Source organism: Clavelina lepadiformis, chromosome 7 (assembly GCF_947623445.1).
Source record: "Clavelina lepadiformis chromosome 7, kaClaLepa1.1, whole genome shotgun sequence".
NCBI lineage: Eukaryota > Metazoa > Chordata > Ascidiacea > Aplousobranchia > Clavelinidae > Clavelina > Clavelina lepadiformis.
In genome coordinates this window covers 10034969-10050302 of record NC_135246.1, presented here as the reverse complement: position 1 = coordinate 10050302, position 15334 = coordinate 10034969, and the positions used below count along the sequence as shown (strand labels likewise).

At 35.2% G+C, this 15334-nt stretch overlaps 2 protein-coding genes across 4 annotated transcripts; both read left to right on the top strand.

Annotated features, from left to right (window-relative positions):
- Positions 1-424: 424 nt before the first annotated feature.
- LOC143466041 (scavenger receptor cysteine-rich domain-containing protein DMBT1-like) lies at positions 425-15275 on the top strand. Of its 3 annotated transcripts, none has more exons than XM_076964618.1 (10): positions 425-559; positions 741-940; positions 1139-1298; positions 1495-1691; positions 13276-13435; positions 13597-13638; positions 13723-13901; positions 14067-14238; positions 14395-14591; positions 14782-15275. In XM_076964618.1, exons 1-10 carry the CDS (start codon positions 514-516, stop codon positions 15001-15003), a joined length of 1575 nt encoding a protein of 524 aa, XP_076820733.1. In that variant the 5' UTR covers positions 425-513; the 3' UTR covers positions 15004-15275. The 3 variants fall into 3 exon arrangements, with proteins under 3 accessions (XP_076820733.1, XP_076820734.1, XP_076820732.1); XM_076964619.1 differs by lacking the exon at positions 13276-13435 and adding an exon at positions 1791-1950; XM_076964617.1 differs by lacking the exons at positions 425-559; positions 741-940; positions 1139-1298; positions 1495-1691 and adding exons at positions 11870-12027; positions 12209-12408; positions 12622-12781; positions 12978-13174.
- On the top strand, positions 2209-3614 carry LOC143466042 (CUB and zona pellucida-like domain-containing protein 1). Its single transcript, XM_076964620.1, has 4 exons — positions 2209-2416; positions 2582-2753; positions 2909-3105; positions 3296-3614. The coding sequence occupies exons 1-4, from the start codon at positions 2324-2326 to the stop codon at positions 3518-3520; spliced, it is 687 nt and encodes a 228-aa protein (XP_076820735.1). The 5' UTR covers positions 2209-2323; the 3' UTR covers positions 3521-3614.
- Positions 15276-15334: the final 59 nt, after the last annotated feature.

The window sequence follows — 15334 nt, the reverse complement described above, 5'->3', positions numbered from 1 at the left end:
CATGGTATGAGTTCTCATTTCTCAAACGGCGTGACAATGCTGTTTAGTTCCTTAAATTCGGTCTATACATATTACTAAATGATAAAGTTTCCATTTTATTCATTAATTATCAGACACAAAGGCTTTCACTTTCGGGCAAAGCTTACTGAATGCTACATTGCGCTTGGTAACGAGTGAAAAAGGAAAAAGGTAAAAAGAAGATTGCTAACAATAAAACAGTATATATATGTGACACACCAGTTCAATCGAGGTAATTTATATGAACGTCATTAAGGGGAAATTAAGTCCGGTCAACAACTGAATAACAAGATTTTACAAAACAACCCATGACTCGTGACGTAACCGTCACAATACAATCCTCAATTTTCGGTTCCTCAAACTTCGATTGATTGCAGTTTGAATAATGCAAATCCTCTCTACACAAAACATTCTTCCGGCTTCAAAAAAACTATATATAAGGGGAGAATATCAGTCAGTTTTCAATGTGAAATCTTGTCAAGACTTTCAAGAAAGATGATTCATTACCTACTGATTGCTGCTATTGTAGCTATTTATGCTGGTAAGCTATACTTGTATATGATATGACAGCATAATGTTACAAAATAACTATTTAACAACACAGAATGTTTTTGAAGAAAAACTTTGAAGTAAAACTCTTTGTTTAATGTTTATAATTACAGTCTGAAAAAAATATGCTCTTTTGTTGTCTTTACAATCTTTTTGTGATTCTAATTCTGCAGGTGAAGTGCACTCTCAATGCAATGGGAGTCCGGAATTGATAAGTGTTTCAAGAAATGTCCAAACCCTCTCCAGTCCCAACTACCCAAGCAATTACGGCAACAACTTGAATTGCACTTGGATTTTGCAAGCACCTTCTGGCGGACAAGTAGAAGCTCTAATTTTGCCTGCCATAACCGAGGAGTGTTGTGACTACACCACAGTACGTAAAAGCTTTCATTAAACAGAATTAATATCAAGAACTAGATTTTACAACAAACAACATTAAAATTTTATAACATACCTATAATGTGCTTTGATGTACTTTATTTACTTTCTTCAAAATATACTTACTAGGATACTATAACATACAGAGACGTAGCGAAGAAACTAAATCGGTCCTTTTCGCTTCTCTCCACAGATTAGAGACGGTCCTAGTGCTGCATCTTCCATCGTGGTGAATCGGAAAAGAAACGCATCCAGATCTTTGAAAGTGATTTCCACATTTGGGGCCCTTTACATTCAATTCTTTAGTGATGAAACTGTCACAGCCAAAGGATTTCGAATTCAGTATCGCCAAGGTTGGGGCTACTCGTCTTTCTTTTTTCACAGCTGGGTTGCGTGTTTAAATCGTGGAAGTCTAAATAATTTGTTTAAAAACTTTTGGAAAAGCATATGACCAAAAAACTTTTATTTACAGTTGATAGCTTAGAATATTATCTATAAAACTGTTTGTGATTATTTACCTATATCAATAAACTTTTGTTATTTTTTCAGCTTCACGTCACCTAAAATGTGGCGAAGATACTTTAGTTGCGCGATCAGAACCACAATACATCGCCTCGCCACTTTTTGGACTTTTCAACTATTTCAGTAACTCTTACTGCGTGTGGATTATAAGAGCTCCCACAAACATGCAAGTTCAGCTGACACTGATCTTTTGGGAAATAGAAAGTTGTTGCGACAACTTGCTTGTAAGTATATATTTAGAAATTGCATGTAAATCTGTACCTGCAAAAGAATCTTCTGCGTTGTTAAATTGCATGAAAACGGAATATTATTTCCATTTGGAGGTTCTTGACGGAAAGACCGATAAATCTCCGTTGTTGACTTACCGAAGCGGAAAAAGTCTTGCTCCAGTTAATTACACTTCTACTAGTGGAGTGCTTCATGTTCGTTTTCGATCAGACAGTACCTACAACTTCCGTGGATTTAACGCTTCTTTCATAAGCGGTAAGATAATTGTAAACGATCTCGTGTAATTTATCTAACAATGATAAATTAACTATAATTAAGTTTTGATGAAAATTTTAAGCGATGTGTACAGTATCAATATCTCCCTACATAATTCTAAGTTCTTAAACATATTCTTGATGTAACTTTTTGTCGTTTAGTCCCCAGCGTCCCCATTAATATTCCTGCAACTGAATTTGAAGGTAATATGCCGTTTAAATTCAAATTGTATTCTCAAGTTGTTCGCGAATATCTTTGAATTTGCTTATCTTGAACTTACAATCCAGAATGTGGCGAAAACTTGCAAGTGCCACCTATCGGACACGGGTTCGTTGTCAGTCCCGGATACAATCAGCAACACCCCAGTAACTTAATGTGCGTCTGGTTACTAACCACGTCGTCAGAGAATCATATTCGGGTCTGGTTTGGCTACATATTCACTGAAAAGTGCTGTGACTGGATTAAGGTTAGCCAAAAATGATGACTATAGATGTATGAAGTAACTCATTTTATGTTATATTTACTACATATGTGATCGTTCGCACTCGTTTTATACTCGTTACTTTCATTGCACTCGTTTTTTCAATCACCTCAAGGGCTACTGCGTAAAATCTGTTTTTCATAAATGCAGGTACGAGATGGCGCTAACGCAAATTCCCCCAAAATTGGCGTCATCAGTGGCAGCCCTCAATTTTTTCCCAGCTATGTTTCCTCCGGGAGTATACTAAGAATTGAGTTTGATTCGGACGAAGTGGCCAACGGAAAAGGATTTAACTTTTATTACGAAAACTACAAACCTGGAAGTGAGACGAGAAATAACGATTAACGAATATTATTTTTAAAGGTTAACAAATGCTGATTTAATAAGAATAATTTGTTATCCATATTTGGTCTCTTGGCACAAATAAAACTAGTACTAAAATCCATTTCGCGGAAGTATGATAATCCTGTTTCGCAGATGACGCGCAAACATCTACATGCGGAGCCAAATTGACAGCTGACGTCAACCGCTTGCAATACTTTTCTACACCCAACTGGCCAGGTACTTACGACAACGATACGTTTTGTATTTGGGTTATTACTGCAGGTTTCGGCCAAACCGTCCGACTTATCATTCTGGGAGCAATCACGGAGCTTTCCTCCGATTATATCAAGGTATATATGACTGCCCTGCATTTATTGCAATGATTATAATGCATCTTTTCCTTACTTTACCGGCGATCTATAACTATAATTGCTGAATGTATTATACTCCATTTTTTACCTTTATCTTGTACAGTTTTGCTTATAAATTGATACGCTTGTAAATTTAAGCTATGTGTTGCGTTTGATTTTTTCGATACAGGTTTACGAGGGTGATCAACCAATTGAAGAGAACCGGTATTCAAGTCTCACTGGAAAACACGCCAAGCGGTATAGCTTCACGAGCGCGGGAAACCAGTTGACTGTCGTGTTTGATACTGACGAAAACCACCGCAATAGAGTCCAAGTTGGGGCTTCAGAGCATCCTACCACGCCGTTTTCGACAAAACGTCCGGTCTTCTCGGATAACTCTTGTCCAGATAAATAGAAAGAAAGATATCGAAAATAACATGACATGGAAGTAAACACCACATTTGCTATGATGATAAAATGATATTATTCTTTATAAACAACACATGTCGTAGCATTAGTAGCTTTACTTCGGCTACAATGTTAATTTTATGTTTGTTGGCCACATTTCGGATAATATTTCAACGCATGTAGATTATAAAATAAGATAAAAATGTAAAATCGAAGTTACTCTTTTGTTGTACAGTTTTATTGTAAACTGAAGAATGAAATCCTCCATAATCGGACATGTTTACTCTGTATACTTATCAAAAACGCAAAAACAACCAGGATATCATATTTTAATTAAAAGTTGTATAGACGGTCAGGGAATGGGCTAGAAATTATACCTTCAACAAAATATAAGTTTTATATCGGAATCAACTTGAGTCAACTTGCGTCCACTTGAGCAAATCCACTTGATTGCATCTGTAAGCGTTAAAGTTAGTGTTTGAGGACATTTCACACTTTTAATCACAATTTGAAGTATGAAATTATATTAAAATTAACAACTCTCGCAATTACATTTTTTATTTATAAGAAGACTATCAAAGGTTTTATGCACAAAATGCAGGTTTTTACAAACTAAAAATAATTTCGTTTTTGTGCATGATGCAAGTTTCGGAAACGTTTACAAGTATATACAAAAACTATACCCAAACTTCAAATAAAATACCGCATTAACTGTTTTATAAAGCAAAGGAATAAAATATTATCATTAACATTATAGAATCCAAAAAGAGCACTGCTAAACACTCAAGAAGCAATGAAAGCTGAAAAACATCAACAGTTTTATAAAAACAACAAAACGGGCGGTTTTGGGAATCGGGGAAGTCCAGCAAGAACAGCCATGACCATTTTATAAACTTCTTAAATTTATCGAGGATCTTTTTGTTCACGCTGTAAGAGACCCGTTCCTACTTTATTTTCAGGCTCTGACTGGGCAAGTACTGATTGGTAGGAGGCTCTAAATCCACCATGATGTGTGGTCGAATTAGCAGCAACTTGAAAATAAACTGTCATGAACGGGCCAGTACTGCTTCTCACAAAACCTTGATAATGTTGGCAAGCCAAACCCAGCAACGCCGGACTATCTGTTGATTCACCGTCAAAGATCTGCAAGTATATAGTTTAAGTTCTTTAAAACATATGCGTGTAACTTACACTTAACTCGTAAGCAAAGACGGGTTTTACACCTACAAAAATAAGTCTTAAAAAATATTCTAACAAAAAAATGTATAAAGAAAAAAATATGTTTTATTATAATTACAGGAATTAAAAACAATAAAAAGTTAGGCTAGTGATCACATGTTTCAAAAGCGTTTAACGCAATACGTATAAACAACTCCGAGAAGAAAACTATGATTTAATCACTATAATAGAGATGAAGGAAATAAAACTTACATGCAGAATACCGGCCAAACCTTGCGTAATAATACCCAGAATATGTAGGCGCACTCTCATACCAAATCCAGCTTCGATAACCCATATGCATCCATAAGACTTATTGTATGGCTCGTGAAATTTAGGACTGCTGAAATACTGCAAAGTAGCATTTGCCTCAAGTTTTCCTCCACATGTTGAAGTAAGCGTATCTCCTGATGCACAATTATTGAAAATAAACAATATATTTATGTTTTATTGATTTTAGTTATCTTGCTCCAATACTGTTTACAAGCCTGTATGAACAAGCAAAACAGAGTTTCTTACTTTGCAATAAACTTCAGCTCGTACATTTGCTACTGTAGTAATGCCTACTACTGCTACTAGTAAGCATAGAAAAATACCAGAAATATCGATAGAAATCACATGAAAACTTCGTTTGAGATAATGCAAACATACTATAACTAACTAATAAAAACATCCAAACAGAAGGACAAGCTATCTATACAGACAAAGGAAGTACAAATTAATTATTGTAATGATTAAAAAAAATTTATTTTCACCTCCCACATTGTAGGTTTCATAGATAGCAACAAATCCTCGACCGTTTAAACTGTAATCACTCTCAAACTCAACTCTCAGAACTGGACCAGTTGAAACAAAACTGTGGAAGTTAAATGGATAACCACTGATAACCCCAAGCTTGGCCGATCTCTAGCTTGGACCATCACGAATTTAAAATAATAACAAATAAATAAACACAGAGCATAACTATATATAGTTTTAATGAATACAAATAAGTTTGAATTAAGTGTCTCTTTCTTTAAACGAACAAAGAACAATTTAAAGAGAATAGAGCGAACTAAAGTTCAGCAAAGAGAGACTTACAATGATCCAACCACAGCAGATTTCCGTGGATACGTAACTAAACCAAACTCGGACTTTCCGCCTATGTGGAGCAGTGATTATCCAGGTGCACATGACATCATTGGCGTGTGCGCCAGGATAATTTGGTGATGTAAAATTTCCATGACCGTTAGTGGGCGTGGTTAAGTCTCCACCACAATCTTTAAAATAAAGAACTTATTTTTATGTTAGTTTTTGTTTATTGTCTATTGGAAAAATCAGGCTTCGATTACGGTATATACCTAAACGAGTCCCATCTAAATTGTCTATTGAAAAAAAAAGCTTAGGCCTCCATAGCCTATATTTACTTCAATTAATTTCGTTGATCTATATGTTAATTGCATACATACTTTATTCAGCTAAGCTTATATATGGAATGTGAACAAATCGACGTGAGCTAAGCTTAAGCTTTGTTTGTCAATACTCATTGCAAGTGTGCAGAGAAACTTGAAACTTGAACATGTGCAGAAGTACAAGTATCTGGAATTGAAACTTACGAGTGACGAAAGGCAAAACGCTGAATTAGACACCCGATTTGGAAAATTGAGAGCAGTCATGCATGAGCTTCAAAGTTTATTAGTCAAGAAGCAAAAGCTATTTAAGACCGTTTAGCTTTCAATGTTTAAATCGGTTTTCTTTAAACCTTACATATACAATAATTATATATGGTCCTGAATCTTTGGTAATGACCTAGCCGCTCAAAGGTTTCCAAAATGGGATTTTAAAAACGGCTTCATGGTATAACTTTGGTAGATTATATACGTAACACAGTAACTCTAAAATCTTTATATATTCAGCTCTTATACTTCATCGAATTAAGAGGTTCCAACTTCCATGGTATATGGTCATTAGTCAAGTTACCAGAATGCCTCAGGAAGGTCATGGCAAAAACGTCGTGCTTGCTACAACAACCGTTAAAAACCACTGAGTGATCCATTAAATTAGTAGTAGCCTACAACTACATCGCTGATCTGGCCTGGTCACTACCAATAGTGCATCATAACTTATTGGCAAGTCACAATGTTTAGTTAGTAACCACTTCAGCCATTTCGCAAAACGATTATTTTAATATCACATTATCACTGATTGCTTTCTCTGTAGGATAAGAAACTTTTACTCTCTAATAAACACAAAAAGGCATGTTTCAAGTATATACTTGGTCACGAAAAAGAAGCCTTCTAAACATTTAAGCCGACACATAACTCGTTATTTTTTAAACAAAACCAATAAAAGATTTTAATCAAAATGTAAGATGGTGGGTATTTCAACATGGACTAAACATACCTCCCAAGCGAAAATTTAGAAGACTTCAAATAATGTTGCTGCTTATTTACAGGCTTCTCAATGAATCGATTTGGAAAATGCAAAGGTTAACTTTTGTTAAGGCAAAAATGTCTCGTATCAGGACAGGATTTGCATTTTGAAGGAGCGGCTTGAGAAATACAAACTGTTCTTTTATCGAAAAAACACGTGATTTCAATTAATTATCTTGGAATGGAATTTTACAACAACATTTACAGAATCTTTTGTTTATTTATCAATTTACTGATAAGTAATAAGCACCGAAATTTATCTAAAAGCACTAAAGTAGGAAATATAAAACCCTAAAATTAACTTGTTTTTTCCATGACTCCCTTTACTACACAATGCTGCAAAATTATTAACCAAACTGACCCATATATAGTAAAACAGATCATAAAATCGATAGTGTGCTAATCGCTATTAATAGAAATTAAGTGCACTGGGGCTATATTTAGTGAAAACTTAGGTTAGCCAGCAATTAAAACGGTCTTGGCATATATGTTGTTATAATTATTGGATCAAATACATAGAGACATTTCTGTTTCATTACATTCTACACTAGCCACGCCACATGATTAAATTTATCAACAGTATGAACGTGTTGTACAATGTTTTTAACACTCATTTATTTGTTTTATTGTCTTGCATTCATGCAGTGTATACGTATTTGCACCATGTATTGCGTTAGGATATATCTTTTAATGAATACTTCAGGTATTTCTTTGATATTGCGGCAAATTATTTTTCGTAAAGGAACCGAAATCGCCTTATGAATCAAACTTTTCAGATGCTAAAAATGGAATTAATGCGCTGGCGTTTGTGGTGTGATTTTCAAAGTGCCGCTGTGTAATCAATAATCATGATAATCAAAACTATTTTCAAGAGAAATCTTCCATTCGTCGTGCAAGCGCGTGACCGCAAAAAGATTCTGTAATGGGATTTTTCAAAAGTTTATGTACAGAAAAAATGCAAGTACCAAAAACATTCAAAACATAATTATAGTGCATTCAGGTTTCGATAAATACTGCTACCATTTTCTATGTAATAAAGGGTTCCACGACATATGGCCGCGGGAAAGTGGCCGCGAACAAACTCACCGGGGTCAACTGAACGTGACGTAAATTGACCGCAGACAAACTGACTGTGACATAAACTGGCCGGCGATCAAATTAACCGTCGATAAATTGGCCGGCGATCAAATTAACCGCCGACAAATTGGCCGTCAAAAGGTCAAAATTCTAATTCACTATCTAGTCACTTCTGTTTATTTCAATAAACGTTTCAATGTGTATTGAAATAAAAAACAATTTTGTTAAAAACAAAGGAAATAGTTACAAACAAATATTTACTTTACATATCATATACTACCGAGTTTAAAATTTTGACCTTTTGACGGCCAATTTGTCGCCGGTTAATTTGATCGCCGGCCAATTTATCGACGGTTAATTTGATCGCCGGCCAGTTTATGTCACAGTCAGTTTGTCTGCGGTCAATTTACGTCACGTTCAGTTGACCCCGGTGAGTTTGTTCGCGGCCACTTTCCCGCGGCCATATGTCGTGCTCCCGTAATAAAGAATATATTGGAATTAGTACATAGCGACAGTTGCCGCAGCTGTTACTACTAAAATTATTTGATTATATAAGCCCAAAAACGTGCACTTAACAAACACGTTTCTCTTAAGATTGTTTGTGGAAATGTTTATAGCAAGTTCAGCAACTTCAACGTTTCCTGTTGTTTCATTCTGCCAATAAATCTTAATTCTCAGCATGTTATCCCTTTACATAAATGAATACATTTTTGAAAAAAATATTTAATGATCATTTATTTATATAACTGTAAACGTTTTTGGTTGTTTTGGTAAGTTTTTACAAACAAAAATTGTGGCAACAGTCGTAGCCTACTCGTTCACTTGCGCGATATACAAACCGCCGTTCTAGGTGGTTCGTATATCGCGCTTAGCCATGCTGCAAAGAAAGTTTCGTTTTACCGACACATGCTTTTGCAAGCATTAGCTTGTTTCATCAGTTGTATTTCGAGATAACCAATTTGACTAATTCGCACCAGGGTACTAGATACACGTGCAACAGTGTATGCTGGAAGCCCTGTAGGACATTGGCATACGTGGAAATGTTTCATGGGAAAGGTTGAGCGAGGCGACATAAAACATTTACTGATTGTTACAGTACATTCCATACGAAACATGAGAGATGGGTTTTAACCTCAAAATCTTCTCCTTGCGAAAGCCACTGTGCTGCAATGGGTTCTCAGTTCCACCAGAAATATACAAAAACAGGATATTTTAGTAATAATAAACTATAACTTGCAGAAACGTACAAGTTTATTTTATGACTGTTGTCTGTAATTGAAAAAACAAAGCGTTGCCATGAACACCTATACGCCTGCCATGTTTCATTACAAACAACACCAGTGCCTCGCTATTAAGTTATTTGGCTTCACTGTGATTTAAATATCATTTATTAAGTGCTTGAATGAGAATTGTTGCAACAGATAAGGTGGTTTTACACTGAAAATAACATGACTTCCGCACGTGCTGATGAAATGAGTATGAGCTGTACAATGTTTATGTACGTACGTGCCAACCAACAGCAAAGTATTTAAAATTGAGGTTTAGTTTGAGGCAGTGTTGTAATGGCTCGAGTCAATGACTTGAGTCACGTTTCTAAATTACTTGACATGACTCGAGTCAATACTTGAAATGACTTGACTTGACTCGAGTCTCGGAAAGTAAGTTGACCCAATCATTAAATCTTGGCTGTTAATTTATTTACCAACTGAATTAAAGACATTTTATTCCATTGCCAACGATCCGTTAAAGGTATGTATAACCAATGACATAACTTGATTTGATTTGCATTATATTTTAACTTGACTTGATCCAATCAGTAATTTGACTCGACTTGACTTAAGTCAACTTCCCAAATGACTTGACTTGAGTCAAGCTCTAAAAAAATGACTTGGTTACAGCACTGGTTTGAGGAATAGCCAGGTTGACGTGACGTGCAACTTGTTGTGCCAAGTTAGGCCAAGATATACTTCATACATCAAAGCTTGTTGAAGGACATTTGCTAGTATGATGTTTCAATTCCAAAATGTAAGACACGTTTCCGAGTCCAACCTGCCGGGTACGGTTTTGTTGTCATTTCTGGATAAATTAAACAAACTTTTAAATGAGCAACAGTTTACCCATTTTTCTCAAAATTCCTTAGAATAATTGTTTGATAGATGTTGGTCGATGATTTTAGTTTTTTTTTTAGCTGTGTATCTCTTATTTGCAAGTTTTATTTCAATGTAATCGGATAGTCATTCACGTTTGTTGATGAGCTTATCTGTAGACAAAGCCATCTCATGTTTCTTTATGATTTGTGAAAGTGATGTAAATCTTATTGGTTTATATACTTTTTCAACAAACTGTATAAAACGAACATTAAACTATATGATAAGCCGTATGAGTCCCCTTCACAAAGACAAACTTCTTTTAATGAAAAGAAGCACGTGACAGCAAGGTTTTGCAATGAAATTTTACAAAGTCTCTTTGCTAAGGTTTTGAGCTTCTGGGTTCTGTTTGTAATGTCAGCTTAAAAAAATGTTTCTGAAACTTCACAAACTGAAATTTTCCATGACGCATGTTTTCTTGTCACGCACCAAGTATTGCAACAGTCGGTAGGTACTTCATTACCTGGAAAGGAATTTAAAGCACTTTAAAGATTAGAATTCCCAAATAACTTTAAATTGAGAAAAAATACCAAAATTTGAGCAAAAATGTTAGTATTTCCAAGCATTTTAATGTTTCTTCATGTGATAAAAATAGTTCAGGAACTTTTTTGTGTATAAAACTGCATGTTTTACGGAACATCATCTCTCTATGACATTAAAGTTTAATACTGTATACCTGCTGCAGTACACAATATCTATCAACTGCAATCACGCGTATTCATTTTATTAAGACATGATTAAGGAGAAATTAAGAATTCAAAAACAAACATCACTAAATATGCGCATACATGAGCTTAAAAACTTTGTTTTTATTAAAACTTGAGTAGCTCAAGTTAATTATGCTTACATCAAATGCATTTACTTGGCGACATTTACCAATAAATAAACAGTTGCTTCCTTGAGTGCAATCGGAAGATAAACACCGGCCCTAAGCAACTATCGGTAACTAAGCATTTTATGTGTGAGTAAAAGATGAGATAAACAATAACTAATAATTTAATTTGTATTGAATCATGGTTTTGTATTAGCATATTATGCAAGGTTGACAATGGCTTAACCGTGTTAACCCAGTATACAATCACTATGCAGTAAAATAAAAAAGCAAGGTATTGAACAGCACACTAAGGATAACTTTTATGGTTAATTTCTTTACATAAGCTCTCACAAGCATGAGCTTTCTTCATCAGGTGTACGAAGAGATTAAATATTGTAATCCAACTTTTGCAATCCTTTTATAGAAATTGTACAAGACACTATATAGCAAAATAACTCTGGCAGACTTTTTGCAATAAAATTTAAACGAAGTAAACAACTTTTCAAATGACAATACAAAAACTCCTTTAAGTCATATAGGTCTAGCGGGTGTTTTTGTTCTGCTTTCGATGGTTTTGTTGGAAACGATGCATTTTTATCGCCATTACCTTTAAAACTATTTGGTACAAAATATAATCGCGTGCCCCCAAGGCATTTTGGTTCATCAATCTTGGATTGATTGCAGTTTGAATAATGCAAATCTTCTCTACACAAGACATTCTTCTGGCTTCAAAAAAACTATAAAAAGGGGAGAATATCAGTCAATTTTCAATGTGAAATCTTGTCAAGACTTTCAAGAAAGATGACTCATTACCTACTGATTGCTGCTATTGTAGCTATTTACGCTGGTAAGCTATACTTGTATATGATATGACAGCATAATGTTACAAAATAACTATTTAATAACACAGAATGTTTTTGAAGGAAAACTTTGAAGTAAAACTCTTTGTTTAATTTTTATAATTACAGTCTGAAAAAAATATGCTCTTTTGTTGTCTTTACAATCTTTTTATGATTCTAATTCTGCAGGTGAAGTGCACTCTCAATGCAATGGGAGTCCGGAATTGATAACTGTTTCAAGAAATGTCCAAACCCTCTCCAGTCCCAACTACCCAAGCAATTACGGCAACAACTTGAATTGCATTTGGATTTTGCAAGCACCTTCTGGTGGACAAGTAGAAGCTTTAATTTTGCCTGCCATAACCGAGGAGTGTTGTGACTACACCTTAGTAAGTAAAAGCTTTTATTAAACAGAATTAATATCAAAAACAAGATTTTTACCACGAACAACATTAAAATTTTATAACATACCTGTAATGTACTTTGATGTACTTATATTTACTTTGATGTATTACTTTCTTCAAAATATACTTACTAGGATACTATAACAAAAAGAGACGTAGCGAAGAAACTATATCGATCCTTTTCGCTTCTCTCCACAGATTAGAGACGGTCCTAGTGCTGCATCTTCCATCGTGGTGAATTGGAGAGGAAACGCATCCAGATCTTTGAATGTGATTTCCACATTTGGGGCCCTTTACATTCAATTCTTTAGTGATGAAACTGTCACAGCCAAAGGATTTCGAATTCAGTATCGCCAAGGTTGGGGATACTCGTCTTTCTTGTTTCACAGCTGGGTTGCGTGTTTAAATCGTGGAAGTCTAAATAATTTGCTGAAAAAGTTTGGTAAAGCGTATAACCAAAAAACTTTTATTTACAGTTGATAGCTTAGAATATTATCTATCAAAACTCTTTGTTATTATTAACCTGTATCAATAAACTTTTATTCTTTTTTCAGCTTCACGTCACCTAAAATGTGGCGACGATACTTTAGTTGCGCGATCAGAACCACAATACATCGCCTCGCCACTTTTTGGACTTTTCAACTATTTCAGTAACTCTTACTGCGTGTGGATTTTAAGAGCTCCCACAAATATGCAAGTTCAGCTGACACTGATCTTTTGGGAAATAGAAAGTTGTTGCGACAACTTGCTTGTAAGTATATATATTTAGAAATTGCATATAAATCTGTACCTGCAAAAGAATCTTCTGCGTTGTTAAATTGCATGAAAACGGAACATTATTTCAATTTTGAGGTTCTTGACGGAACGACCGATAAATCTCCGTTGTTGACTTACCGAAGAGGAAGAAGTCTTGCTCCAGTTAATTACACTTCTAGTAGTGGAGTGCTTTATGTCCGTTTTCGATCAGACAGTTCCTACAACTTCCGTGGATTTAACGCTTCTTTCATAAGCGGTAGAATGGTTGTATACGATCTCGTGTAATTTATCTAACAATGATAAATTAACTATAATTAAATTTTGATGTAATTTTTAAGTGATGTGTACAGTAGTAATAACTCCCTACATAATTCGAAGCTATTAAAAATATTCGTGCTGTAACTTTTTGTCGTTTAGTTCCCAGCGTACCCACTACTATTCCTGTGACTGAATTTGAAGGTAATATGCCGTTTGAATTCAAATTGTATTCTCAAGTTGTACGCGAATATCTTTTAATTTGCTTATCTTGAACATACAATCCAGAATGTGGCGAGAACTTGCAAGTGCCACCTACCGGGCACGGGTTCGTTGTCAGTCCAGGATACAATCAGCAACACCCCAGTAACTTAATGTGCGTCTGGTTGCTAACCACGTCGTCAGAGAATCGTATTCGGGTCTGGTTTGGCTACATATCCACTGAAACGTGCTGTGACTGGATTAAGGTTAACCAAAAATGACGACTATAGGTGTATGAAATAACACATTTTATGTTATTTTTACTACATATGTGATCGTTTGCACTCGTTTTATATTTGTTACACTCATTGCACTCGTTCTTTTTAATCAACCCAAGGGCTACTGGATAAAATCTGTTTGCATAAATGCAGGTACGAGATGGCGCTAACGCAAATTCCCCCAAAATTGGCGTCATCAGTGGCAGCCCTCAATTTTTTCCCAGCTATGTTTCCTCCGGGAGTATACTAAGAATTGAATTTGATTCGGACGAAGTGGCCAACGGAAAAGGATTTAACTTTTATTACGAAAACTACAAACCTGGAAGTGAGACGAGAAATAACGATTAACGATTATTATTTTTAAAGGTTAACTAAAACTGATTTAATAAGAATTTTTTTGTTATCCATATTTGGTCTCTTGGCACAAATAAAACTAGTACTGAAATCTATTTCGTGGAAGTATAATAATCCTGTATCGCAGACGACGCGCAAACATCTACATGCGGCGCCAAATTGACAGCTGACGTCAACCGCTTACAATACTTTTCCACACCCAACTGGCCAGGTACTTACGACAACGATACGCTTTGTATTTGGGTTATCACTGCAGGTTTCGGCCAAACCGTCCGACTTATCATTCTGGGAGCAATCACGGAGGTTTTCTCCGATGAGATCAAGGTATATATGACTGCCCTGCATTTATTGCAATGATTATAATGCATCTTTTCCTTACTTTACTGGCGATGTATAACAATAATTGTTGAATGCATTATACTCCATTTTTTACCTTTATCTTGCACAGTTTTGCTTATAAACTGATACGCTTGTAACTTTAAGCTATAAGTTGCGTTTGCTTTTTTCCATACAGGTTTACGAAGGTGATCAACCAATTGAAGAGAACCGGTATGCAACTCTCACTGGAAAACATGCCGAGCGGTATAGCTTCACAAGCTCGGGAAACCAGTTGACTGTCGTGTTTGATACTGACGAAAACCACCGCAATAGACTCCAAGCTGGAGGCTTCAGAGCATCCTACCAAGCCGTTTTCGACAAGACGTCTGGTCTTCTCGGATCACTCTTGTCCAGATAAACAGAAAAAAAGATAACGAAAATAATATGACATGGAAGTAAACACCACATTTGCTATGATGATAAAATGATATTATTCTTTATAAACAACACATGTCGCAGCATAAGTAGCTTTATTTCGGCTACAATGTTAATTTTATGTTTGTTGGCCAAAGTTCGTATAATATTTCAACGCATGTAGATTATAAAATAAGCTAAAAATGTATAAGCGAACTTACTCTTTTTTGGTACACTTGTATTGTAAACTGAACAATGAAATCCTCCATAATCGGACATGTTTATTCTGTATACTTATCAAAACGCAAACAAAAATAGGATATCATATTTTAATT